The sequence below is a fragment of the Triplophysa rosa genome, linkage group LG10 (genome assembly GCF_024868665.1).
Source record: "Triplophysa rosa linkage group LG10, Trosa_1v2, whole genome shotgun sequence".
NCBI lineage: Eukaryota > Metazoa > Chordata > Actinopteri > Cypriniformes > Nemacheilidae > Triplophysa > Triplophysa rosa.
The window spans coordinates 581,372-607,814 of NC_079899.1; the positions used below are offsets into that span (position 1 = coordinate 581,372).

Consider the following 26,443-nt stretch of genomic DNA (forward strand, 5'->3'; position numbering starts at 1 on the left):
AAATTTGCTCTTTTAGAAAAGGAAATTTGCTCGAACACCTCCGGAACTGCCGAGACGCCCAGGGGAGAGTCACTGCAGGAAGGGACCGTCCGCTGTCCACGTCGTAGATTCCAGCAGAAAGAAAGATCATCCAGATCGTAGAGAAGCTCACCAGATGCGTAGGCTCTGAAGAACAAAAGGTGAATGAATGAGCACGCCGGCTTCCCTCTTATACCCGGACATCCGGGGAGGAGCCTGGCATGCAAATTTCATTCGCCAATTTTCATTGGCCTTTTCTAAATACTCAGAAGATGATAGGTTCTCAAGACAAACCCCATTCTGTCGGTTCGACACAACGTCGAGAGACCGACAGAAAGGGAACCCAAGCGCAGGCAGCGGCAGTGAAGTGGTTAATACACACGATTTATTAATAACAAAACAAAAGCCCACGATGGGGCAAAACCAACTAAGAAAAAACACAAATCAAAGACTTCCCACGTGGGGGCAAAACGTAAAGACAGGATCAAAAATAAACTAACTGAAAACAATGACACAACGTCTTATAAAACACGGAAGGGTAACAAAGGCAGGGCAAGGTAATACACAAAACTTACAATCCAAAAGCAAGGCAAGGCAGCAGGAACATGAGCAAACGCAGGGATTTACACAAACAGGTAGGCACATAAGTGCGAACGAGCACAGGACAATGGACACGAGGGTATTTTATAGGGAGACAAACAAAAGATAATTAACAAGGGGCAGGTGTCAGGGATGAAACACTGAAGGGAAGCTAACGAGAGAACGAGGGGGCGGGGCCAATGACGAGACCGAGAGAGAGAGCATGGCAGGTCAAAACAAACAATGTCATGTCTCTCTCTACACTAAACACAAGGGTTCTGTCACGATCCTGCCACTAGACCGGAAAATCATGAACAAGGAGGCAGGACCATGACAGAAGACTAACTAAACTAGACTAGACTAGTCTAGTACAACACTTGACAAAACTTACACTGACTAAACTAGACAATACCTCACAGAACACGGCGCAGGAACAGGACGTGAAGTCTTTAACAGACATGGAACAAAACAAACTCGCACAGGACAGAAAACACAAGGTCATAATAAAGGGAACCAAATCAAGAGGGGAACAAGTGCGGGGCATGAAATCATAAACAATCAATAGTGAGGAAACGAGGGGGCAGGGACAAAGACGAGACAGGAGGACACATGGCAAGTCAAAACAAGCAATACCATGAGTCTCACATAAAACATGTGGGGACTGTCATGACCCTGCCACAAGTCTAGGAAAGCATGACAATGAGAGGCAGGATCATGACACGTTTCCTTTTAAAAAACATTTTGCAACGTTTTGTCGGGGCTGAACGCAGCCCTGGCAAGGCACTCTCTGCATTTTTTGCTTCTCTTTCTTGTTTAACACACCTGATTTAAATCACCAGCTCGGTAGAAGAGCGCTCAATGAATTAACTGTGTTCCGATTGACATGGTCCCTACACAGTGTTCACTGCTCTCCACTCCCTGCACACGGGAAATCAGCTGAAGTTTATTTAACTTAAGAACACAAATTTGCCCTACATGACTGCCTGCAGCGTCCTCACACACAGACAAAACTTACTGTAAAAGTTTGAAACGTTATTTAACCGTAATCATGAGGTTTGCATAGTAGTCGCTTCGTGCCATTTGAATGGGACATATTTCGAACTAGCTGCTCTAAACAAATATAAAATGATTTTTTTGTGTTGAACTTTAGTAAGAAAGTCATGTACATACACGTGTACATGTGATACACTGTCGGGGTTTATTTCTGCGATAACAACCGGCTGCCTGTATATTATCCCTTACGTAACAGTTATAACTGTTATTATAAGTATCTGAACAAACACTTTGTTGTTCAAATATGTTTTTAAACATTTTTGTATACTGTTTTAAACGCAATTTGATATGTTGCTGTCAATATGTTGGTTTTATCTATATAAATGAAAAGTATTCCAACTCTGAGTCTGATTCATTATGTTGTTTTAAAAGTCTCTAAAATAGTTATGGGCAAAAAAGTACAATTTAAATTAGTTGTACTGCATGTCCGCCCAAAGAATATTAAATAAAATATTTAATTTACTAACTGGTTACCAACACATTTTTTTTAATCCATTACGTTGTCACGACGTGACCATGACCAGCACATTATGTCACAAGGTTATGTCGAGGTGACGTATCCAGAAATTTCACTTTTCCGGTCGCCACGACATAACGACATAAGTTTGCTCATAAGATTACATCGACATTACTAAACAGTCACGTATTTTGGCTAGCTGGGATACACAGCACTTGTGGCAGTTAAGAGTAACCATGAAAACTGGACATTACACGGCTCCTGAAGAGGACATATAACCCTGTATAAAAAGACCAAGAATCTCATTAAGTAAATATCTTATATTTGAAATGTTTTTGTAATATTTATGCTTATGTAATTATTAATCTGTCGTGAATCATGCTCGATGCTGTTTTAAATAACGAAACTGTTATAAAGTTAAGTATCTGAACAAACACTTGTTGTTAATTTTAATGTTTTAAACATGTTTGTATACTGTTTTAAACACGGGGCAGTCGTGGCCTAATGGTTAGAGAGTCGGACTCGTGACCAGAAGGTTGCCGGTTCGATTCCCAGGGCCGGCGGGTAACGACTGAGGTGCCCTTGAGCAAGGCACCTTACCCCTACTTGCTCCCCGGGCGCTGCAGGGATAGCTGCCCACTGCTCCGGGTGTATGTGTGTTCACCACTTGCTGTGCATGTGTTCACTACTCTCTGGATGGGTTAAATGCAGAGGTCACATTTCAGGTATGGGTCACCATATCTGACTAATAGGTCACTTTCACTTCACTTTCACTTCACTTTCACTTCACTTCACTTCACTTTTTAAAAAAAAAAAAAAAAGATTTGATATGTTGCTGTTAATATGATGCTGTTAATATGGTTCCCTTTCTGTCGGTCTCTCGACGTTGTGTCGAGACAGCATGGTGTTTGAACTTGAGAACATATCATCTCTGATTGTACTTTTAAAAGGCCAATGAACTTGACGAATGGCAAGGCATGTCAGTCTCCGCCCGTGCATACGGGTATAAATGGAAGATGGCGTTCCCATTAATTCACCTTTTGTTCTTCGGAACCTGCGAGGCATTACATGCTGAGCGTTATCTCTCTGATCTCCCTAGTGGACTTTCTACAACACAGAGCAGCGGACTCGTCCTCTTGTGTGCGACTTCCCCTGGGCGTTTCAGTAGCAGACCTAGGTGTCTATTAGAGTAAATTTTCTAAAAGAGCTGAAATTTCCTACAGCGTGCACATGTTGCCCTTCACAGGCTCCCGTTAAGAATGTTGATGCAGAAGCGCATCCGCTTCGACGTCAGGATTGTCCTGATGTCCGTCCGACATCAGGATTGGTTCGTGGCAATCGACCTGAAGGATGCGTACGTTCATGTCTTCATTCTCCCTCGTCACAGGGCGTTACTTCGGTTTGCCTGTGAGGGTGTCTCGATGACTGGCTCATCTTGGCGCACTCATGATATCTGTTGTGTACGCACAGGGACCTCGTGCTTCGGCACCTCGACTGACTGGGCCTGCAGGTCAACTGGGACGAGAGCAAGCTCTCCCCGGCGCAAAGCATCTCTTATCTCGGTATGGAACTAGACTCTGTCACCATGTTGGCGTGCCTTACCAACGAGCGGGCCCAATCAATGCTGCACTAACTGACACTTTTCAGGCGGCAATCAGTGGTCCCACTGAAACTTTTTCAGAGGCTCCTGGGGCATATGGCATCCGCGACAGCAGTCGCGTCACTCAGGTTGATGCATATCAGACCCCTTCAGCATTGGCATCAGAGTCACGTTCCCTGGAGAGCGTGGCACACCGGCACGAGGCGTATCCCCATCACGCCTCACTGCCGTCGCACCCTAGCCCCTTAAACAGATGTGTCCTTTCTCCGGGCTGGAGTCCCAATCGGGCAGGTTTCGAGGGGCGTCGTGGTGACAACAGATGCCTCCCTGCTCGGCTGGGGTGCTGTGTACATTGGGCATGCAGTGTCGGGTCGTTAGACAGGCCCCCGCCTGCAGTGGCACATCACATCTCATTCAGGGCAAGCACGTGCTGCTCCACTTGGACAGCACGGCTGCCGTGGCGTACTTCAACCTCCAGGGTGGCATTCGCTCACGGCAGATGTCACAACTCGCCCGGCGCCTCCTCCTCTGGAATCAGCAGCTGGTGGAATCCCTGCGGGCCACTCATATCCCGGGCAACCCCAACCAGACAGCCAATGCGCTCTCTCGGCACGTCATGCTCCGCGGAGAGTGGCGACTCCATCCCCGCGCTGTCCAGCTCATTTGGGAGCAGTTCGAGCAAGCACAGGTGGACCTGTTCACCTCCCTGGACACCTCCCATTGCCCGGTTTGGTACTCCCTGACCGAGGCCCCCCTCGGCATGGACACCTTAGCGCAGTGAGCCCCCACATTGAGCCTCCTTGCACAGGTCCTGTTCAAGGTCAGGGAAGAGGAGCATAAAGTCCTGTTATTTGTGCCCTATTGGCCCAACCTGACTTGGTTCTCAGAGCTGACACTTCTTACGACGACTCCCCCCTGCCCCATTCCCCTGATGAAGGACCTTTTTTCTCAGGGGAAGGGCACGGTCGGGCACCCAAGACCAGACCTCTGGAATCTCCACGTCTGGCTCCTGGACAGGACAATGAGATCCTGAGTGACCTGCCTCCCACAGTCATGTGCACGATCACTCAGGCTAGAGCTCCAGCCTCTAGGCAACTGTATGCCTACAAGTGGCGCCTCCTCTCATCCTGGTGTTCTTCCCGCAGGAAATATCCGCAGAGTTGTGCGATCGGTGTTGTGTTGTTCTTCCTCTAGGATAGGTTAGAGAGCAACCTCTCCCCCTCTATGCTCAAGGTGTATGTCGCTGCCATCGTTGCACATCACATGCTTGTGGCACCTCTCTGGCAGACAACTGTAGAGCTGCGGGTTGGGCTATGCCCAAAACATTCGCGAGATTCTACAACCTCCGTGTAGAGCCAGTGTCTGCCCGCATCTTGCACAACAGGTAACACCAATGGCCAGATGGGTACGCCTGCGAAGCGCCTTCTCCCCTTCATCAGGTGAGTCAGTGCGCTATTCCTGCTTCCCTACTTCCTCCACTGGACGAAGTATAAGCATTGCATCCATCACTAAGCACTTCAAGTTTGTGAGCCGAGTGGAGCGGCTCGTATTCCAAGCCCAGTATAGCTGAGATTCCCTCACGAGGTGAACCCCTTTATCTGATCAAGTGCTCCACACGTAGTGACTACCCCTCCTTGGGTAGTCCCGTCTGACATTTCCTCACTCTTGTGTGACCTCCCCTTGGTGGACTCCGCTTCCGTACACCCCTGGATGGGGCCCCGCACTTTTACTCCATGAGATCTCCCCACTGGTGAGACGTGTAGGTATTCTACGTATTATCTCCCTACGGCAGATGTGGTCTCCATAGCATCCCCCCCTCAGGTGAAGGGCTAGCGCTTCCCAGTGTTCCTTACGTTGCCAGGCGGCCATCTCGCCTCTAGAGTAGCAAAGGCCACCGCCTGTACGACCGTTAGTAAGAGCCTCTCGTCGTTACTCACGCAACTGATGCCTTACTACACCACTGGAGGGTTACGATTCGCAGTTTAGCAGCCTCTGCAACCTTGGTAAAGGCACGGGGAGACAGGGCCAGACCTAAGGGCAGGACCTTGTACTGGTATGCTCGACCCTCGAAGGCAAACTCAAGAAACGGTCTGTGCCACGGGAGAATCAAGGCATGAACTTACGGGTCCTTCAGGTCGATAGCCACAAACCAATCCTGAAGTCGGACAGACGTCAGGATGCGCTTCTGCATCAACATTCTGAATGGGAGCCTGTGAAGGGTCTTGTTCAAAGTGCACAGGTCCAAGATAGGGCGCAGCACCCACCTTTCGTGGGGACGATGAAGCAGGGACTGTAAAACCCTGAAGACATGTCGGCCAAAGGGACTGGTTCGATCGCTCCCTTCGCCAGAAGGATGGCGACCTCGGTCCGAAGCACGGGAGCATTCTTGCCTCGCACCGAGGTGAAAAGAATGCTCCGAAACATGGCGAACTGGATCGCGTAGCCGAGACGGATCGTCCTCACTAGCCACCACGACGGGCTGGGGAGCTATGACCAGGCCCCCAGACACCGTGACAGAGGAACTAGAGGGAGATCTGCAACATAGTCCCGTGGGGGGAGGTTCTGTGTCTGGCAGCACAGCTGTCTCTCTAAGGACAGAGCCCTGGGGAGGCGAGCGGGTCTTCTGACTTACCTGCCTTAAGTCTTCGCTACACGATTGGGATTGGCATAACGCAACGTTGAGTTGAGGCTGCTGCATGCTGGAAATGCCCAGGAAGAAAGGAAGCTCTTTTGAAGACCAAGAGGGGCAGGGACTGTCCCAGTGCAGCTTGACAGCGGTGGTATGGCTGGAGCCGCGCCCAATGTCCTGGTTCTCCGTGGGCTGTCCCTGTCAGGGCCGCTTCTTCTTGGTCGGTTGGTGACGGGGAGTAGATGCTCTTCTCCACGATGATATCCATCCATGGGGGGGCTGCCTGAGAAGGTGCACAAGCAGCCTTGGAAAGATTGTCAGGAAAAGCCGATTCAAGAACTCGGGAGAGCTTCACAAGGAGTGGAGTGAAGCTGGAGTCAGGGCATCAAGAGCCACAAGAGCCACAGACGTCTTAAGGAAATGGGCTACAGTTGTCACATTCCTAGAACCAAGCCACTCCTGAACCAGAAACAACGCAAGAAGCGTCTCACCTGGATTAAGAAGGAAAATAACTGGATTGTTGCTCAGTGGTCCAAAGTTTTCTTTTCAGATGAAAGTAAATGTTGTATTTTATTTGGAAATCAAGGAGAGGCACAGAATCCAAATTGCTTGAAGTTCAGTTTGAAGTTTCTACAGTCTGTGATGATTTGGGGTGCCATGTCAGCTGCTTGTGTTGGTCCACTGTGCTTTATCAAGTCCAAATTCAATGCAGCCATCCACCAGGAGATTTTAGAGTACTTTGTGCTTCCGTCTGCTGACAAGCATTTTGAAGATGCTGACTTTCTTTTGCAGCGGGAATTACCACATGCCCACAGTGCCAAAACTAATTCTAACTGATTTGCTGACCATGATATTACTGTGCTTGATTGGCCAGCCAACTCGCCTGACCTGAACCCCATAGACAATCTATTGGGTACTGTCAAGAAGAAAATATGAAACATCCAACCAAACAGATACAGATGAGCTGAAGGCCGCTATCAAAGCAACCTGGGCTTCAATAATGCCTCAGCAGTGCCACAGGCTGATCGCTTCCATGCAACGCCGCATTGAAGCAGTAATTAGTGCAAAAGGAGCCCCAACCAAGTATTGAGTGCATAATTAAACATACTTTGGATATCTTGAACATTTCTGTTTTTTAAATCTTTTTTATTGATCTTTGAGAAAATATTCAGTTTTGGACAAACTGATTTTTTTATTTTCCTAAACTGTAAGCTGGTCTTTGAAATGGTCCCTTTTTTTCTGAGGCTGTAAATATAACAATTTGCAACATGGGCTCATTGCAAATACTTACCTCTGCCTACATTTTTTCATAACCCGAAATACATTGCTCCAGGTACGCATCTTCCGGGTGGAACCCCCACTAGAGGCATTTGTTTTTTCTCAGTTCTGATTTCTCAGTACATTCAAGGTTTCAAAGCAGACGACAGTGAACATTATTTATGTATAATCTTCAGTTCATGCTTTTGAATGAAACATGACTTGGTGCAATCGTGTCACGCGATCGTTGTTGATTAAAACCTACTGAGCTCACACAACGATACTGTATGGCTTTAGAAGACTTGAAATGCAACGTGACCGGTTTTCAATGCTTTTATAATGTTTTTGGTCAGTGTTTGCAATAAATACCCGTGGCTGTCTTCTATTTGGTTGGGTTTAGGTTTAGGGTAGGGGTGGAGTGGGGTTAGGTGCTCTAACTTTCTAACTTTGTGCACATGTCTGCTTCATAACTTTTAATCAATTAGGTTTTATTAACAAATTTCAGGAGGAGCACGAGCAAATAATTACACAGCTGCTTGTCATCAGCAATTACATCTATCCTATCAGCCTAAAAGGAAGCCCCTATACATATAGACAAGCACTCTTACCTTAATTTTTCTCGACTGTTTTCGGCAGTCTCATCACCGAGGCTAATTTCTCCATCCAAAGCCGCTAAACAATGCGAGACGGAACTGCAAGATCCTATATAAATGCCTTGACGATTGCCGGATTCCGATGGTGTCAGCCCCCAACCGCTTCTCCGCTCAGCTGATGTTTCAGTCTGCAGCTTCTCCCAGCGCCGAACTGGTCCCCACCACCATTTGCACTCTGGGTTCGGGCAAATACTGAACTCAGAGCCCTCTCCCTTGGACAGCACCCCAAAATATGCATATTAATCTTGGCGCTTTATTTAAATATTTGATAGACGAACTTGTGAAACTCACATTAGAGGAGAAAAAAAACACACGCCTCTAGTGGACTTTCCTCCCATAAGATGCAGCTATTTTTACCTGGAGCTGCGTATTTCGGGTTATGCAGAAATGTAGGCAGAGGTACGTATTACCATTGAGCCTGGGTTGACAATTTGTCACAGACAGATGCAGTCAATGAAACAGAATGCATGCAATGTGTAATGTGACACAATGAGACATCCTCACCAGGTCCTATGCAGAATCCAGCAATAATTCCGACCACACAGGCCACACTGATATAACGCATGAAAGTCACATGAGTCTGGCAAAATAAAAGCAGAGCCCTAGTGGCTATACACACACAAATAAATATTTAGCATAAATTATAGAAATACAGTTTACTGTTGCCCTTGAATCAGAGAGAAGTTCAGACCTACCTGTAACAATAGTGAAACAGTAATTCCAGCACAGCAAATGCCCATGAAACTAAAACCACTGATCATTAGGAGCCTTCTACCAACACGCTCAATTGTGAAGCACTGAAAGGTTTAGAACAATTGTGTTGGAAACAGAGCTGTTATATCTGGAGGTTTTTTTGCTGATATTTTATGACTAGAAAACATCTACAAAAAAAAAAACAATAAATCATTATTTGTTATTACCATGATGTCAAAGTTGTAAAGACATGCACATGCACACACACACAGTTAAATGAATTGATCAATTAAATTAAATAAGAACCACGTTCTTTTATATGGGCATTGATTAAGCCTTTGAAATATTTTTGTATCCATCTCCTGACTTCTCCTGAGCTAATCAAAATGACCACAGCTGATCACAGTTGAAAGTCAAATGGCTTTGTATGCTATTTAGTAAGATGATGAGTGTGACGAGGGAGGCGTGACGAGAGCCGTGAGAGATGCGAGACCGGTGTAACGCCCAGCTTATCACTCGCAACACCAACCTCGCATCCTCCTCCCACGACTCTCGTCTCGCCTCCCTCGTCACAATGAGCTACAGCTGAGGGTGAACTTGAAGGAACTGATCTAATCAGTCAAGCTTAAATGGGTAAGGTTAGCTTTAGTTCACGCGTACAAGGCTCAATTAGTCAGCATAACAGCGCGTGCATGCTATTGTTAAACAGCCCTACAAGTCAAATGTGTATCAAGTTGGTCCACTAGGAAAAGAGGCATTACCTCCTTCCTGCATGTAATGTAATTATATTACCAATAATTCTCTGTCATGATGCAATATTACATCCCTTTATTAATCATTATTAATAAAAAATGAATACGTGTAATAAATTAAATTATAGACCACAATAATGAATGAATATACTGTCTGTGACATGCATCTGTTAAAGTATACGGTACTTGATATCAAATGTATAGACTAAATAAACGTTTTAAATAAAGCTGTAAATAAAGTTTTAATTTCAACATTCCTAATAAAATTATACTAGCTACTAACAGAGTCTCACAATCCACTGTCTGCCCTCGTTTTACACTGGACTACACTCCCCATCATCCTTTGACCCATCTCACCTGATCCCCATCATTTGGACATTATTAGTTAATCCCGTCATCGGTTTACTCCTCGTTATCTGTGCTATTTAAGTTCTCTCCTTAGTTCAGTTTTTGGTCTGGTATTGTTTATGTAATGGTGTTGTGCTTGTCTGTGTCTTGATCGTCCTGGATGTTATTAAATATATATTGGAATATCTACATCCTTTGAGTGTTCTCTACACGAACTGTTACACAGAGCAATTCCAAACAATTATATTGCCAAAAATCTACTATAAATCAAAATAATTCCAGTGTACTGACATACAGTTTATTTTTTTGGATTTACACATTACTAAAGTAAAGGGAAAATTGCATGCATTGTGTATGTGTTATACGTATATTGTGTGCCTGAGGAGAGAGAGGCTGCCAAGGATGGTTGTAGAGAAGGACTGTGGCAATAAATTGATGTTTGATGACAATGAAACAGGCAGGGTTATAAGAGACACATATGCAAATAATTTAGTTTAGCCTTATATTTTGTAGCTTTACATTTTCAGTTTTACTTCAGTTTCATAAAATTATTTAATTGGAGGTTGAAGCTGCTTGCTGGGAGAGGAAGCATACTATTAAGTAGCGTTGAAACAACAGGTTACGTGTCACTAATTTACTTAATTTAGCCCACAGATGCGTTTTTAAAAAAAAATTCCTGTATTTTCTGGTTGTAATCTAAAAAAAGCCTAATAATAATTAGATATGCACATTATACAATTGTTGAAATCTAATGATAGGCAAAGCTTTTGCACAGCACTGTATATATTACATTACTGGAATTCGGTAATCTTTCAGCCCCCTTGAGTTTTTAAAGTTATGGTTCACCAAAATAAAATGTTAATAGCATCTTTTTATGATTTGGTTTGTCCATTACAAGGAATACAAATATTTTTTTGCATTCAAATGTTTTTATTGTAAAAGATATATTTTCTCTGTCTCACACCAAGCATTTTGTCATGTCCCTGAGGCAATTCATTGAATTTATACTTAGAAAATAATTAAAAAAAATGTGTACAGTGTCTATGTCAGCAGCCAAACCACCATGTAGCCCAAGACTGGTTGACCACTGGAGCTAAGCAGGGCTGAGCCTGGTCAGTACCTGGATGGGAGACCTGCTGGGAAAGCTAGGTTGCTGCTGGAAGAGGTGTTAGTAAAACCAGCAGGGGGTGCTCACCCTGAGGTCTGTGTGGGTCCTAATGCCCCAGTATAGTGACGGGGACACTACTGTAAAAAGGCACCGTCCTTTGAATGAGACGTTAAACCGAGGTCCTGACTTTCTGTGGTCATTAAAAATCCCAGGATGTCCTTCGAATAAGAGTAGGGGTGTAACCCCGGCATCCTGTCCAAATTCGCCCATTCGCCTCTATACATCATGGCCTCCTATTCATCCCCATATGTACTAATTGTCTTCGTAACTGTCTCCTCTCCACCAATAATATGGTGTGTGGTGGGCATTCTGGCACAACATGGCTGCCGTCGCATCATCCAGGTGGATGCTGCACATTGGTGGTGGTTGAGGAGATTCCCCCTTCGATGTAAAGTGCTTTGAGTACCCAGAAAGCGCTATATAAATGTAATGAATTATTATTTTGATTATTTATTTGTGTTCTTTTCTTGTGGGAAAAAAAAAGATATCTGATAAAAAACAGACTATAAATCTACATTCCTCTGTCTGCAATCTACCCCATCACATCAACCATTCTCCGCCCATTGTAATTGAGACTCCACCTGCAACAATACTGGGCTGAAGGATGATGCCACACGGAGAGCTGAGATAGACTTGGGTTTATTGCAGGGTTAATCTGTGAACAGAAGACAGGTGTAAATATCCGGGTATAAGGTAATTCCACAGGTGAGTGAACATACGACAGGTGACATCCGCAGTTGAGTATCCAAACAATGGGTTACATCCACAGGTAAGTACAATCCAAATAACAAGTAACGTCCACGGGTAATCAAGCAAGGTCCAACTATTGCACAGAACATAATACAACTAGACTAGACCCACAACACAACAAGAAACAGGGTATAAATAGTGTCCTGGAGATGAGGTACAGGTGTGAGTGTAATCAGGGGATAATCAGGTGCAAGGGATTATGGGGAGTGTAGTCCGTAGTGTTAGAAGTCCGGTGAATGGGAACGGGAAGGGCCAGGTGAAGGTGCTGATGCAGGTGGGGGGGCCTGGCAGACAGTGGTGGAGTTGTTACAGTACCCCCCTCGCACCTCAACGAACATACAGGGGAGGGGGGAGGGTCTCAAGTGGTGGATGAGGGGTAGACAAAGGGAAGGGGGCAGGGGATAGTCCATAGGGTCCATAGGGCTGGGGAGGTGATGATTGAGGGGAGAAGGCAGGGAAGAGTCCAGTGCAGGATGAGCAGGAGGACCCATAGACCAGCCAGGAGGAGGTCCCAGGGCGGAGTAGAGGGAGGTAGGAAGGAGCCATGGTGGAGAGCAGACAGATGACACCCTGGGGACGAACGACGGAGAGGACGAGGGAAGAGTCCAGGGTGGAGCCACGCAGGCGGAGAGCCCAGGTGACACCGAAGGTCCGAAGGGCCTAGGCGAAGCCGATAGCTCAGGTGACCGAGGCGAAAGCTATCCTGTAGCTCAGTGGTTAGAGCATGGTGCTAGCAACGCCAAGGTCATGAGTTTGAGCTCAGGGATTGCACATACTCAAATACAAATGTGTAGTATCATGCAATGTAAGGTGCTTTGGATAAAAGCGTCTGCCAAATGCATAAATGTAAATGTAAAAGTAAGGCAGAACGTGGCATAGCCAGAGTGACTGAGGTGGAGCTGAAGGGAAGGAGGAAACTGAAAAAGCCATAGGGGCGGAGAGACTAGGTGTAGCCGGAGGAGAGGAGCCCCAAGGCGACGGATGGGCGACGACTGATCAAGGCGGAGCTGGAGGGACGAGGGAGCCTGGTGAAGCCAGAGGGATGACGGGCCACAGTGAAGATGAGGGAGGTAAGAGCCGAGGTGTAGCCGCTGGGTCGAAGGACTGAGGTGGTGTCTGGGTCTCATAGGCTGAGGGTGGGTTGATTAATGTACTGTATCCAAGATTGTATTATTTAATTTATTTGTATTAAAATAGGCAATATACATACATTTTAACTTAATTACACACATTGCACATTATACTTATTAATTTATTACCAATCGCCGCTTTCTTTTCCTTAGTGGATCGACTTGATCCGTGTTTGACTTGCAGGGCTGCTTAACAACAGCATGTATGCGCTATTATCTTGACTAATTGATCCTCGTTTTAATTAGTGGGATCACGTGAATTAAAGCTAACCTTTGTGAAACCTATTTAAGCGCGACTGATTAGATCAGATCATTCAAGTAAGGTTTTGGACTTTAATCTCCGCTGTTCTAGGTGACCTTTATGAAACAGCCCTTTACAGTAACTGAGTTCAAACCTTTTTAGGTTTGCTTTATGAAACTGAATCCACTGACAAAAAGGTCTAACTAACCAAAATTAGCCTTGCTTATTCATAATCTTGTTTGGTGAAACAGTCCTTTGATTCAGTTTACAAGCCATTTTTAGGACGGGGGTGATCTTCTTTCCAAGTCCAAAACCATTCAGTTTAAAAAAAAATACAGCATGTTGGTGCTATATATTTTGCTAGGACGTTATAAGCTGCACTGAATAAATACAGCTGCATAAACAAACATTTTGTCCATCTTCAAGCTGCAAAGCAACAAAATGTGATTATTTTTAAGGGGGGTGATTCTTTTCTATAACCAATGTAACCACTGAGAAGTCAGTGCAATCTTACACCTATGAGCCCAGCGATGACTTCTATGGCTCCAGTGCCTACTGTTATGTACTGGATCTGATGAGCAGAAATACCGGCATTCTCAAATATCGCATTGGTGTAGAACCAGATCTAGAAATAAAATATTAAAATCATCAGTACTGTTTTTATCTACAACAACAGTATAGGGTCATTTAATGTCAAATTAACCAAATTTTTTAGATTTCCCTGGCTCGGTTTTTTAAAATAATTTTACATAAGCAAGACCAACCATTTTTACAGTTTACTCATGAAGCCATATTTAGATCCTCATATCTCTAGGAGTGAACCATACAGGACCTTATAAATGTAGTCCCTAAAATAAATGTAGTATCTCTAATGGTTCTGTATAACAGGCATGGAATTTTGTAAAAAGAACATGAAAAATGCCTTTTCCTGAACTGTCACCATTGGCAATGAAGATTGCTAAAGACAGCAGATTTTACTAATAGATCTACTGATCTCTGTGTAAAAATAAAATAATGCTGGCATGTTTCTCATGTCATTTTCACCCTTCCAATTTGGATAAACATTCAAGGAGAAAATTTAATTTTATAACTGTCTCTAGAAATTAATGGATTACTCGGTGAATATTAATCAATGACCTTTAATATTTTGGATTTTATCACTTCAGATCTTGGTCTTGCTTCTGTAAAACTATTTTAAAAAATCTGAAATTCGAGCCGTAGACCTCTGGTTGAGTTGGCAAGGAATGACCCTATAGCCATTTTCACAAACTTTAACTCTTTCCCTGCCATTGACGAGTTATCTCAACCGTTCCCTGCCAAAGACCTGGTCGCGTATTTATTACTCACAGGAACACTGCTAAGAATTGACTTAAAGAGTAAAAAAAATCTCGGCTAAAAGCTGCCCTTAAAAGTTAGTTATAAAGCAGCTCAGTCATAATTTAAGTGAAGTGTAGGACTAAATCTTAAATTATGGTTTAGAGATGATTTACAACACTACAAAACGGGACAACATTGGCATTGGCCAATCACTGAATAGATTTCCTTATTTAAGAATATTCTCTGATACATTCACGTTGAATGGTGAAATTCCTAAAATGAGTTAACATTCAACACACATATGACAATAAAGACTTTTCAATTGAATACATTATGATATAGACACAAATTTGTTTTATTTGCTTTAGTCGAATTGTTTCTCTTTAAATAAGAAGTTATTTTCGGTATAAACGTTCTTGCGTGTGAAATCACACATACCATTGAGAACAACATACAGCATAACGAAAATGTGCAAAAATAATGGAAATTCGTTGCAATAGAGCATAACAAGATGATCCATAGCAATACAGCATAACTCGAATGCGCAACAGTACTGATGATCCATAGAGCATAACTCGAATGCAAGCAGCATGTATGGACTGCGTGCCTTTTATCTTGCCCACAAAGATGTTTGTTAAATGTATAAATTCAATTATGAAAAAAAGATGTGTAGATGTTGCTTCATTAATAAATTCCTTTTGCAATTTCATACTTTAAAAATGTGGCACCCGCAATTACGCCTATGCAGGGGAGTACCGAATTCATGCGTGTATAATGTGGAATGATACGGTTCCATTGGCCAACCACTGTGTCCACCACATATCTCTGTCTCCTCAGTGCCATCACAAGCCCCTAGTGGCAACTCCTAAGCACTTGAGAGACCTCTCCAGCTGTCTTAAATAATTGCTCCCAATTATGTATGTAACGTGCATTAGCGTTTATAATACGTCCGTCTGTCCAACCGGCCCAGACCGCCCCTGGTAATGGGCATCGGTGGTACTAAATTTCATGAATTCTCAGCACTTAAGACTAAAATGGCACTTTAAGAAGCTTGAAAAAACGGTTCCTACACACTATACACACATAAATTCATTACTGCCCTGCATAGGCGTAATTACGGGTAGCACTTTTTTAAAGTATGAATTAACGAAATGCATTTATTAATGAAACAGCATCTACACATAATTTTTCATAAATTAATTTATACATTAAACAAACTTCATGTGCGCAAGATAAAAGGCACGCAGCCCGTACATGTCATTAATGCTGCACGCATTCGAGTTCTGCTCTATGTAGCCTACTGTTGCACGTTCTCGTTATGCTATATTCTTCTGGTATGTGTGATTTCACACGCAAGAAAAGTTTATGCCAAAAATGTATGCCGAAAATAACATGTATTTAAAGCAAAAATACTTGACTAAAGCAAATAAAAACAACTTCCAGCACCGGTTTAAAATGGGTAATTAAGAAATGGCGGAAACGTGTTTATTTCCAATGTACTCTCTTGAAAAGTCTTTATTGTCATATTCGTGTTGAATATAAACTCCTTTTAGGAATTTCACCATTCAACATGAATGTATCAGAGAATATTCTTAGATAAGGAAATATATTCAGTCATTGGTCCATGCCAATGTCGTCATCCAAAATCCCATTCGGCACAGCAAAGTGTCGTAAATCATCCCTAAACCTGACACTTAAGATTTAGTCCGCTTTAGTACACTCAACTCAACTTTATTTATATAGCGCTTTTACAATTTTCATTGTTACAAAGCAGCTGTACATGAGACACATTGACTACAAGCAAAACAATCAAAGTTGTACCTGCAAAAACAAGAAAAGGTTGAAAACACAGAAGACAGACACACCCACACACAAAACACTCCACACACACAACACGCACACGCACCAACACACACAGACACAGAGACACACACACACACACACACACGTACATACAAAGACAAGTACGCACACACACACACGCTCAGTGAGAGCACACATTTAGGATAAAGGAGAGAGAAGCACAGGTCAAATATAGCAGATAATAAATTCCTATATGCAATATTAATTAAGTAAAACTTTAAAATTCTAAAGCAGCCCCCCCGGTCAGGTTAAGAGTCTAAAGCAGCCCCCCCGGTCAGGCAGATAGTGCAAAAACAGTATGCAAATGGTGGCGAGGAACCCAAAACTCTAATCGAGAAAAAAAACCTCAGGAGAACCCAGGCCAAACCAGGGGATTCCAGTTCCCCTCTGGCAAAAGCTGCTGCCTCTGCACAAGCTCCAGAGAACTTGCACAACAAGGCTAAATAAAATAAATAAACTTAATAATAAAATAAATTGTACACTTCACTTAAATTATGACTGAGCTGCTTTATAACTAACTTTTAAGCGCAGCTTTCAGCCAAGAATTTTTTAACTCTTAAATCAATTCTTAGCAGTGTTCTTGTGAGTAATTCTCAGAAGCTTGATAAATACGGGACCAGTTATTACGGCAATCGGTGTTTGTACTGTTGTACAGCAGGTGGAGCACACCTTTAGGAAAAGTACAGAGTCTCTGAACCTAGAACGTATATATTTTATCTGTTTTTAATCATTGTTCTGAATCTATTCTGGTCAGAGTCTTTGACAAAAAAATGTGAATTATCTCAGCTGTTTAATCAAAGTGATGCAGTTTTGAAGAAACCTACCCACATCTGAGAGGTGACAAAAAAGAACAAATGAAGATAGAATACAGTTTATTTTGTTTAAAAGCAAAGACTCTGTTCATTCATTTGATATATTGTTTGTCCATATATTCACTACAGAAAATGTACCACGAGCCATCAAAGTTTAGAGAAAATGTTAAAAAACGCTGGCGCTGGCTGGCAACTTTTTTTTAAAACACTGGCAGGGAAAGAGTTAATATTCTTCTTCATAACTGTTAACAACACACAAACAAATACACACCGCATCAATTCCAGACAGCTGCATTCCGGCATTCACCACAATGATGGTGATAAGTTGCCAGCGCACAGACAAATCCTTGAAGAGCTGCAATACTGAAACAGTCTCCACTGATGTCATTGTGCGCTGTTCTTCCTCCATCTCCTCCATCTCACCCTGGATGTCACACTTTGCATGGTAGCACTTCAATGCTGCCAAGGGCAATCAATAGCACAAAAGAGCATCATATTATTAGAGTATCAGATCACGCTGTCTTATGTTGAAATGCTAATCAGAACACCATAATACAACAAAATAATCTAATCATTGTGGTCGCAGTAGCATATGATGTACAGGCCTTTGTAGTGCCAGTTAACAGCTTCTGAGATCACAGAAAGAACTATAACAGAAAGCAACTAATCTCCTGGGTAGGGTTGCACCAACCGTTGGTAAGTTCTTACACTGGAATGTTAAGTCCATAGAGGTGACTAGCTAATTTGTAACTATTCGGTTACACCATTGTTGTTCTTTTGGCAGAACATTACTAGTCGATTGTTAGCTCTCTCTGTAAAGTAATGCAAAATTTTGATTATCCTTTATCCAAACCTTTTTTTACCTCACATATAATAATGGCAAATATAAGTGTTAATTAATCATGATATATATAACTGAGTCATTCTGTGTCAACTCAACCAGAGGTCCTGGCTCAATTTTTTTTCTATTTTTACAGAAGACCAACATCAGTAGTGATGAAAGCCAAAATATTGAATACTGCTGCTGAATATTAATTAAATAATCCATTTATTTGTAGAGCGAGGTTAAAAATGACAATTTTCACCTGAATTTTTGAGCCATATTAGAGGGGGTGATAAATGATATGAGAAATATTCCAGTATCATACTTTTATTTTTACTGAGAGATTGGTACGTATATCTGGAACTAAAATCTGTTAATTTGCAAGTGTTCCAAATATTTTTTTAAAGATTGAGGTGATATTGATAAATATTCCCCTTAGCAGTGGATACTGTTTGATCTAGTATGTTTGGCTGTGCTTCACATTTTGAAAGCAGGTAAAGTTCTAATAATTTAACAGACAAATCTTGGTTAATCAAATACACTTTTGTAAAGAGACCTACCACCCTGCCCTAACAAGGCAGCATGAAACCTAGCTATGATACTGCATATTTAGACTCATTGTAGCTTCAGACGCAATTAAATTTAAAGCTGCAAGCAGCTAATCAAGCCCTCACATATTGGTGCACATTGGGGATGCTTGTGTGAAGTTTGAACATCCCTAACCACGCAACAAGTTCTTCATGTTTCATGGCAAAACATCATACCCTTTCAAGGCCACTGTGGACACGCCATTGAACAAAAACCCAAAGGCATTGCAATTAAACATGGCAAAGGCCTGTAGATTAGACTGAACAAAAATGATGTTCATATAATGAAATCTATAAAATGATGTTCACATATAATGAAATCTCTAAGAGTTGTACAATGCCTGGAAAAGGTAAAAACTACAAAACATTTGAGATAAAATTTTAAACTGCAGACTTCCTGTTGGGTTTAGAATACTGTAAGATACTTCTTTGGAGCTGTTGGAATGTTACATGAGCCTACCCTTAATATATTTACATGAAACATAGCGCAAGAGCTACTTTATTGAAATGTTGTAGGTGGCTGCATAGAGCCATTTTGCCACACTTCATTATAAAATCCATATTAGATGTAAATTTTCACCACCTGTGACCAGGCCCGGTTCCAGATATGAGATTAAAGGTGCTTTTCCAGGTGGGCGGGTAACTATATATATAAGTGAATGAGCTAAGACCAGGGGTTGGTAACCTTTTTTAACCAAATAGGCATTTTTCCAGTTTTGGTTAGTTAATTTTTGCAAAACAGACATTTCAAAACTACTATTATATATACATAGATAACACATTCAATGACTTCAATACTGATAACTTGATTTATTTCCACAGACCACAGTCTCACTTATGGTCCCTGTGGAGATCAATTGTTCGTTTCCTTTGATAAGATGTCCACAGACAACTCAAAAACAGTTAAACAAATGAAACAGTGCATACTGTACATCTGGAACCCCAAAAAATAATAATGAGAAATGATACTTATAAACAACTAAGGCTACAGGTTTACTGTGGCAAGGTGGGCGTGGTTCAGCGAAGTCTGCAGCGGGAGAGAGAGTGAGGAGACGAGCGGTGAGTGAGTGGCGCTCGCACAAATAATGAACACCTGTGCCTTGTTCCAGTAACTGGCGTGGAGAGGCTTAAAAGCAGCAAGGCAGAGACATTCGGGGAGAGAGACCGGAGCTGACGGCTGGAGACGAGAGAGTTCGGGCGAGTGAGCAGAGGATTGTGAGCGGGAAGCTCTGACCAGAAAAGACTGTTCTTACCCTCAAGAGAGGGTGTTTTGATTTGAGCGCGTACAGCGCCTGTGCTATTTGTTAAGTAATAAAGTACGTAGTCGTCAGCTCTACCCTGATTCCAGCCTCTTCCTTCCCTTCTATTGAACTTTGTTACATTTACATTATGTTTCCATTCAATTAAACTTCATTATATCTAACATATAATGATTAAAAAAGTGCACGTTCCTATAGTACTGATACTCACAAAATACTGCATATGTGTCTTCTGACTTTGCATTAGGTATGTTCGACTTCTTGAAATGCTGGAGACTGATCCGCGAATGTCTAACATCAGAGACCGGTCGGCGTATGACATCAAAGTGCCGCAAGAGCAGAGCTCCGTGTGCTTTCAGAACGTTCTCGCGGCACTTGTCATATTCCGACCGGTCTGCGCAACACCTCATGAAAGAGACATAACCAGCGTCTTGTGTTGCACACTGGGGGAAGTGTGGGCAAAGGGTTGGCACACTGGGGGATGTGTGGGCTGGGTGTGGGTACACTGGGGAAAGTGTGGGCTGGGTGTGGGTACACTGGGGGAAGTGTGGGCATGCTGTGGGTACACTGTAAAAATAAAAGGTGCCTCAAATATCCTCTTGTGTACTCAACGAACCTTAAACTGTATTTTAAGTGCTTCAATGCTCATTTTCTCATAATAGGGTTATTGGTGGAACCATATATAGTCTTTGTGGTTCTTCCAAGAACTTTTTTCTTAAATAACCCTATATTCAGTTCTGAAGTTCTGGAGTCACCTTTCACTACACTGGGACCTCAAAGTGCATTATTATGGTAATTGAAGAAACTCAAATTCTTAAAAATGGTTATTGAAAGATCTGTAAACTTGTAAGTGGTTCCGGAGAATCTCTCATGTACAAGACAGTATCTAGAGCAGTGGTCACCAACCCTGTTCCTGGAGATCTCCGTCCTGCAGACTGCAGCTCCAACCCTGCTTCAGCACACCTGTCTGTAATTATCAAGCAAACCTGAACACCTTGATTAGATAGTTCAGGTGTGTTTGATTGGGGTTAGAGCTGAAATCTTCAGGACGGTTGATCTCCAGGAGCAGGGTTGGTGACCACTGATCTAGAGCAACCCCCCAAAATTCTGCATGAAATAGGGATTTTTAGTGTCGGATCATTTTGATGTTTTATAGAAATAAGTATAGTACAAAGTTTGTTTTTTTGGCCCCTGCTATTTTGAAAAGTTTCAACAAACTTTTAATTATTTTATATTTCTTACTATTGATATTATATTAATTGGAGACTAAACCTATTTATTCACCTAAGTCACTGAAATATTTTGAAAATGTAAACGTTGTGCTTTCCATCCAAACAAACTGCAGCTGCTCTATGTGTTTATCGTGCAGTCTCGCTCTCCACAGTACTGTGGCGCTGTAGGCCCATTATCGCAGCGTCAATGCATGTGGGTCCGTGGTCCGTGTATCTTTTGGTCATTTGTTTTTCAGTTTGAACTTGAACAAACAGGAGTGAGAAAACGGCGCCATCTCCGTTTTTCGTCCATCCAAAAAACGGAAAAACGAGAACTCGGCTTGATTTTTCGTTTTTAACTTCGGGGGTAAAAAACGAATACACAGCTCTAAAAATCGATTTCCACGTGTGGGTGGTATGAAACGCCCCCTTCCATTGATTGGCTAACCAAAGATCAGCATGCGAGGGAGCGAAGACTTCGTTTTTCTTTCGCTTCCGTGGATGAACAGAATAAATAGTGCTCCGCTGCTGTACAGTGGGGATTCTTAAAGTATGTTTCTTTTCTCTCATTAAACAACCGTACACAAACCGTACAGGGCAGGTGTAACACTTCTTATCAATTTACCACAGACACCATGGGGTCTGTGTATGGAGCAGTTCTCACAGAAGACCAAATCCGACTACTGAAGAACATGGGGCATGTAACAATAATTAACCACTCACACGCTGTATTAGATTTTACTGAATGTATATTTGCACAGTCTGAACTGAAAATTTAATCCACACTTCATTGCATGGAATACAGAGGAAATAAAAGGTATACGAATGAAAATAGAAAACAACAACAAAAAAAAAAAGAAAGAAAATGCTGCTTACAGTAAGAGGGAATGAAAAAAAACAATTTCAGATAATTATTAAACTAAATATTAACATTTCTCTTTTTTCCTTATACCGGTTGCTCAAACACAACCTCAGAACTCCTTCAAAGGTAAATATTCCCACATAAGCAACGCTTTTCAACCCTTGAATTAAATCTCAAAAATACACTTTTTAGGTATATTTGTCCCCTTACTCGTTTTGAGTTCAAAAAGAGCACAAAACTCTGTATACGCTTCTGAAATGCACTTTGAAAATACAAATCAATGTACACACTCCCTACATATCACATAAACCGTAAATGAATTCAACAATGAGAAACCATAAAGCATTTGCATAAAGAGTCTTTAGCACATTAAAATGTGAATCACATCAAGCTCAGTTCAATTCCACACTGCAAGTTCCATAACTGGTTGAATTTTGTTAGTGAATCAGTCTTTGCAGTCTTTTTCACATCAATTATTAATCTTAGTCCTCCAGTTGTGACGAATGTCTTCCGTAAAGAATAAAACAGGAGAAATGCAGGTGTGTGTGTTTTTGTTCAATTTCCTACCGTCCCACTCGGTATTGAAAGTGTCAGTTTCACCAGATCACTATTTGATGCTAACTCCTCGTGGCTCGCCAGTTCCAACTCCCTCTAGGAACTCGGTAATCAGAACGAACTCCAGAATATTTGCAGCCTGGTTCGTCCGGCGTAGATCACTGCGGTCAAGCCAGCCGCCACTTCGGAAACGACAGTCAAACTAGCCCTCACTCGGTTTTGGCATGTAAGGGAGATAGCATAAAATTGTTTTTCCTTTTGGGGCATGCAGTATAGTTATATTCTTTTGAGACACTAATAGGCAGAAAGATAGCCTATGTTTTGTTTATTATTTTGGCAGAAAACCCCTCCCCTTCAGACCAAAAAGAAGCAACAAGTCTATTTGTTCATTTATGACCCCAAGAGAACTAACTGAGAGGACTATGTATTATGTGCTCTCTTTCTCTTTCTTTTCTCCATTTTTCTTTCTATCTTTTTCTCACTCTCATCACAACCTTTAAGCAGGACAAGACTGGGTGATCTGAAGCAGAACTGCAGATTCTCAAAGCAAAAGAGTTTCTGAGTGACATCACGGACGTATATGAACTAATACGACGAAAGGAAATTAGATTACCATGGAAATTATGTCTTCCACTCCAGGAAGAAGAATATTCACCAAACCGACAACAAACCTGGCATGAGAGAGTGGTGCTACACCCTTCAATACCTTGGTACCCCAGACAACTACTAGGACCAGCAGCACAACAGATACTAAAACAGGATCCCAAACATCGAGGAGAGAAAACCTTAACAACTACAGGTCATAACTTACCTATCACAGAGTGGGAATACGTGTGTGCGTATTAACCAAGGAACTAGAACTGTGAGTAGGAGCACGAGGGCAAAGTGCCAGTGGAAGAACTACACTCATGTAGAGAGGGTGGGGGCCACCCACTGGACGAACATAGTTAGCTTAAAGATATTAGTTACCCTGCAGTGACTCCTTTAGTGACCTCACCCATTTCAGAGATTTTTACACATGTGGCATCACGTAGTGCCACTGACAACCCAAGATAGCTTGTTATTACAGCTAAAGACATCACACTCCAGAAATGTTCCATTTAATCCAACACATTTTTAGTCAACTTCCTTTTTGACAAATACTCATAGATCAAGGGACATTGACAGAATATTGGCAGATGACGACAGCATATTAGCAGTCTTTGCAACAATTGCAGAGAAGTCTACAGATAATACAGCACAATTAGGACGAACATACACTCACCTAAAGGATTATTAGGAACACCATACTAATACGGTGTTTGACCCCCTTTCGCCTTCAGAACTGCCTTAATTCTACGTGGCATTGATTCAACAAGGTGCTGAAAGCATTCTTTAGAAATGTTGGCCCATATTGATAGGATAGCATCTTGCAGTTGATGGAGATTTGTGGGATGCACATCCAGGGCACGAAGCTCCCGTTCCACCACATCCCAAAGATGTTCTATCGGGTTGAGATCTGGTGACTGTGGGGGGGGCAATTCTAGTACAGTGAACTCATTGTCATGTTCAAGAAACCAATTTGAAATGATTCGAGCTTTGTGACATGGTGCATTATCCTGCTGGAAGTAGCCATTAGAGGATGGGTACATGGTGGTCATAAAGGGATGGACATGGTCAGAAACAATGCTCAGGTAGGCCGTGGCATTTAAACGATGCCCAATTGGCACTAAGGGGCCTAAAGTGTGCCAAGAAAACATCCCCCACACCCATTACACCACCACCACCAGCCTGCACAGTGGTAACAAGGCATGATGGATCCATGTTCTCATTCTGTTTACGCCAAATTCTGACTCTACCATTTGAATGTCTCAACAGAAATCGAGACTCATCAGACCAGCAACATTTTTCCAGTCTTCAACTGTCCAAATTTGGTGAGCTCGTGCAAATTGTAGCTCTTTTTTCCTATTTGTAGTGGAGATGAGTGGTACCCGGTGGGGTCTTCTGCTGTTGTAGCCCATCTGCCTCAAGGTTGTGCGTGGTGTGGCTTCACAAAAGCTTTGCTGCATACCTCGGTTGTAACGAGTGGTTATTTCAGTCAAAGTTGCTCTTCTATCAGCTTGAATCAGTCGGCCCATTCTCCCTACCTCTAGCATCAACAAAGGCATTTTCGCCCACAGGACTGCCGCATACTGGATGTTTTCCCCCTTTCACACCATTCTTTGTTAACCCTAGAAATGGTTGTGCGTGAAAATCCCAGTAACTGAGCAGATTGTGAAATACTCAGACCGGCCCGTCTGGCACCAACAACCATGCCACGCTCAAAATTGCTTAAATCACCTTTCTTTCCCATTCTGACATTCAGTTTGGAGTTCAGGAGATGTCTTGACCAGGACCACACCCCTAAATGCATTGAAGCAACTTCCAATGATGTGGTTATTAGATAATTGCATTAATGAGAAATTGAACAGGTGTTCCTAATAATCCTTTAGGTGAGTGTATATTGTTGGAGAAGCAAGAAAAAACCTTCGACCAGTATTGGACAGAGCAACTGGCTATATAACCTTGGAATATACGGACATCGATTCACGGCTTTGGAAATACTTTACTGAATATTACCCTAATAATTGACCTGATAAACATTGTATGTGAAGAATGTCATCTGCCTTCGAACAATTTGCTGAAAAATTTAGACCTAATCATACGGATGACACCCCACACCGAAAACCACCTGCAGACCAAATAAGAGGGACATCACTCTATTTTCCAATTAGGGAGGAAGGTACTGAGAGGCCGTGTTATCAAGAACTAGTGAATTCTGGTTATGTGTCTACATTTCAAGATCATCCGGAACTGTTAGAGCCGCTGAAATTGCTGTCACATGATAATGCTATATTGGCTGTAGGTATTACTTCAACACAGGATGATTCATGGACTGAAAGAAGACCAAGTTGGACTTTAACTGTGTGCACTCAATATTTGCTTTGGCCCTCAATTAACCTGAACACAGGGGTTTTGAAATTCAAACCACATAATTGTCATACACGATTTAAAGCAGAATCTAGATTAAAACCAGGTCAGTGGATGATATTTACTTATCACACAGAAGGATATGAATTGAATTGAATCTTACTAAAATTAAACCTTGCAAATAACAATATGGGGGGAACAAGACACCCATGCCATCCTATGAGACTTCGAAGATTGTGTGGAGAGCGAGACATAGCATCTTTGTTGATCATTTTGACATGTGTGATCATAATACCAATCATTATGAGAAAGATTACTGAAGAAGAACTTCCAGATACCCATTTCAAGGACAACTTAACTCTGCACAAAGACATGGATATGAATTCGAACGATACAGACTTTTTTAATACTACCTTGGAGCAGGCTGACCCAGGAGTAAATGCTACTGCATCTGAACATTTGTTCCCAGGTCAGTTAGTTCCAGAGTCTGCGGCAAAACACCGAAATAAACGACAGAGTGACAACTATACAACAGAGGACTCATGGATGGATCACCCAAATCCTCCTCATCCTTATGCTACTAACATGTGGTGGAGATTTACTAATCATACAGTCAAGATGTATGCTTCCAGAAACTGTTATGTTTGTGCTCAATTTCCTCATAGTACTGTTGGAGGAGACTGGTGGCCACATCAGGACCTAAACACAACATTTGAGATAGCTATGGTTGCAGTAGCAGCTGCCGCACTACAACAGACCAAGGAAGTTATGATGTCTCGAAAAATGGATACTTGGCAATCAACTGTTATCCCTAAAAGAATCTTTGCTCAGATAGCGACTGTTAAGCATATACCTAGTAATCTCATCTGTTATGAGC

The 26,443-nt window shown here is 42.4% G+C and overlaps 1 protein-coding gene across 1 annotated transcript in view; it reads right to left on the minus strand.

The window, feature by feature from the left end:
* LOC130560269 (solute carrier family 2, facilitated glucose transporter member 9-like) overlaps positions 1 to 26,443 on the minus strand; it is a 35,750-nt gene that overhangs the window by 6,998 nt on the left and 2,309 nt on the right. Inside the window, exons 2-5 of the mRNA XM_057343937.1 lie at positions 17,592 to 17,779; positions 13,843 to 13,953; positions 8,942 to 9,043; positions 8,751 to 8,826 (exon numbers count right to left, since the gene is read on the minus strand). Of these exons, the coding sequence (XP_057199920.1) occupies positions 8,751 to 8,826; positions 8,942 to 9,043; positions 13,843 to 13,953; positions 17,592 to 17,779 (477 nt within the window). The remainder of the gene's footprint in view (positions 1 to 8,750; positions 8,827 to 8,941; positions 9,044 to 13,842; positions 13,954 to 17,591; positions 17,780 to 26,443) is intronic.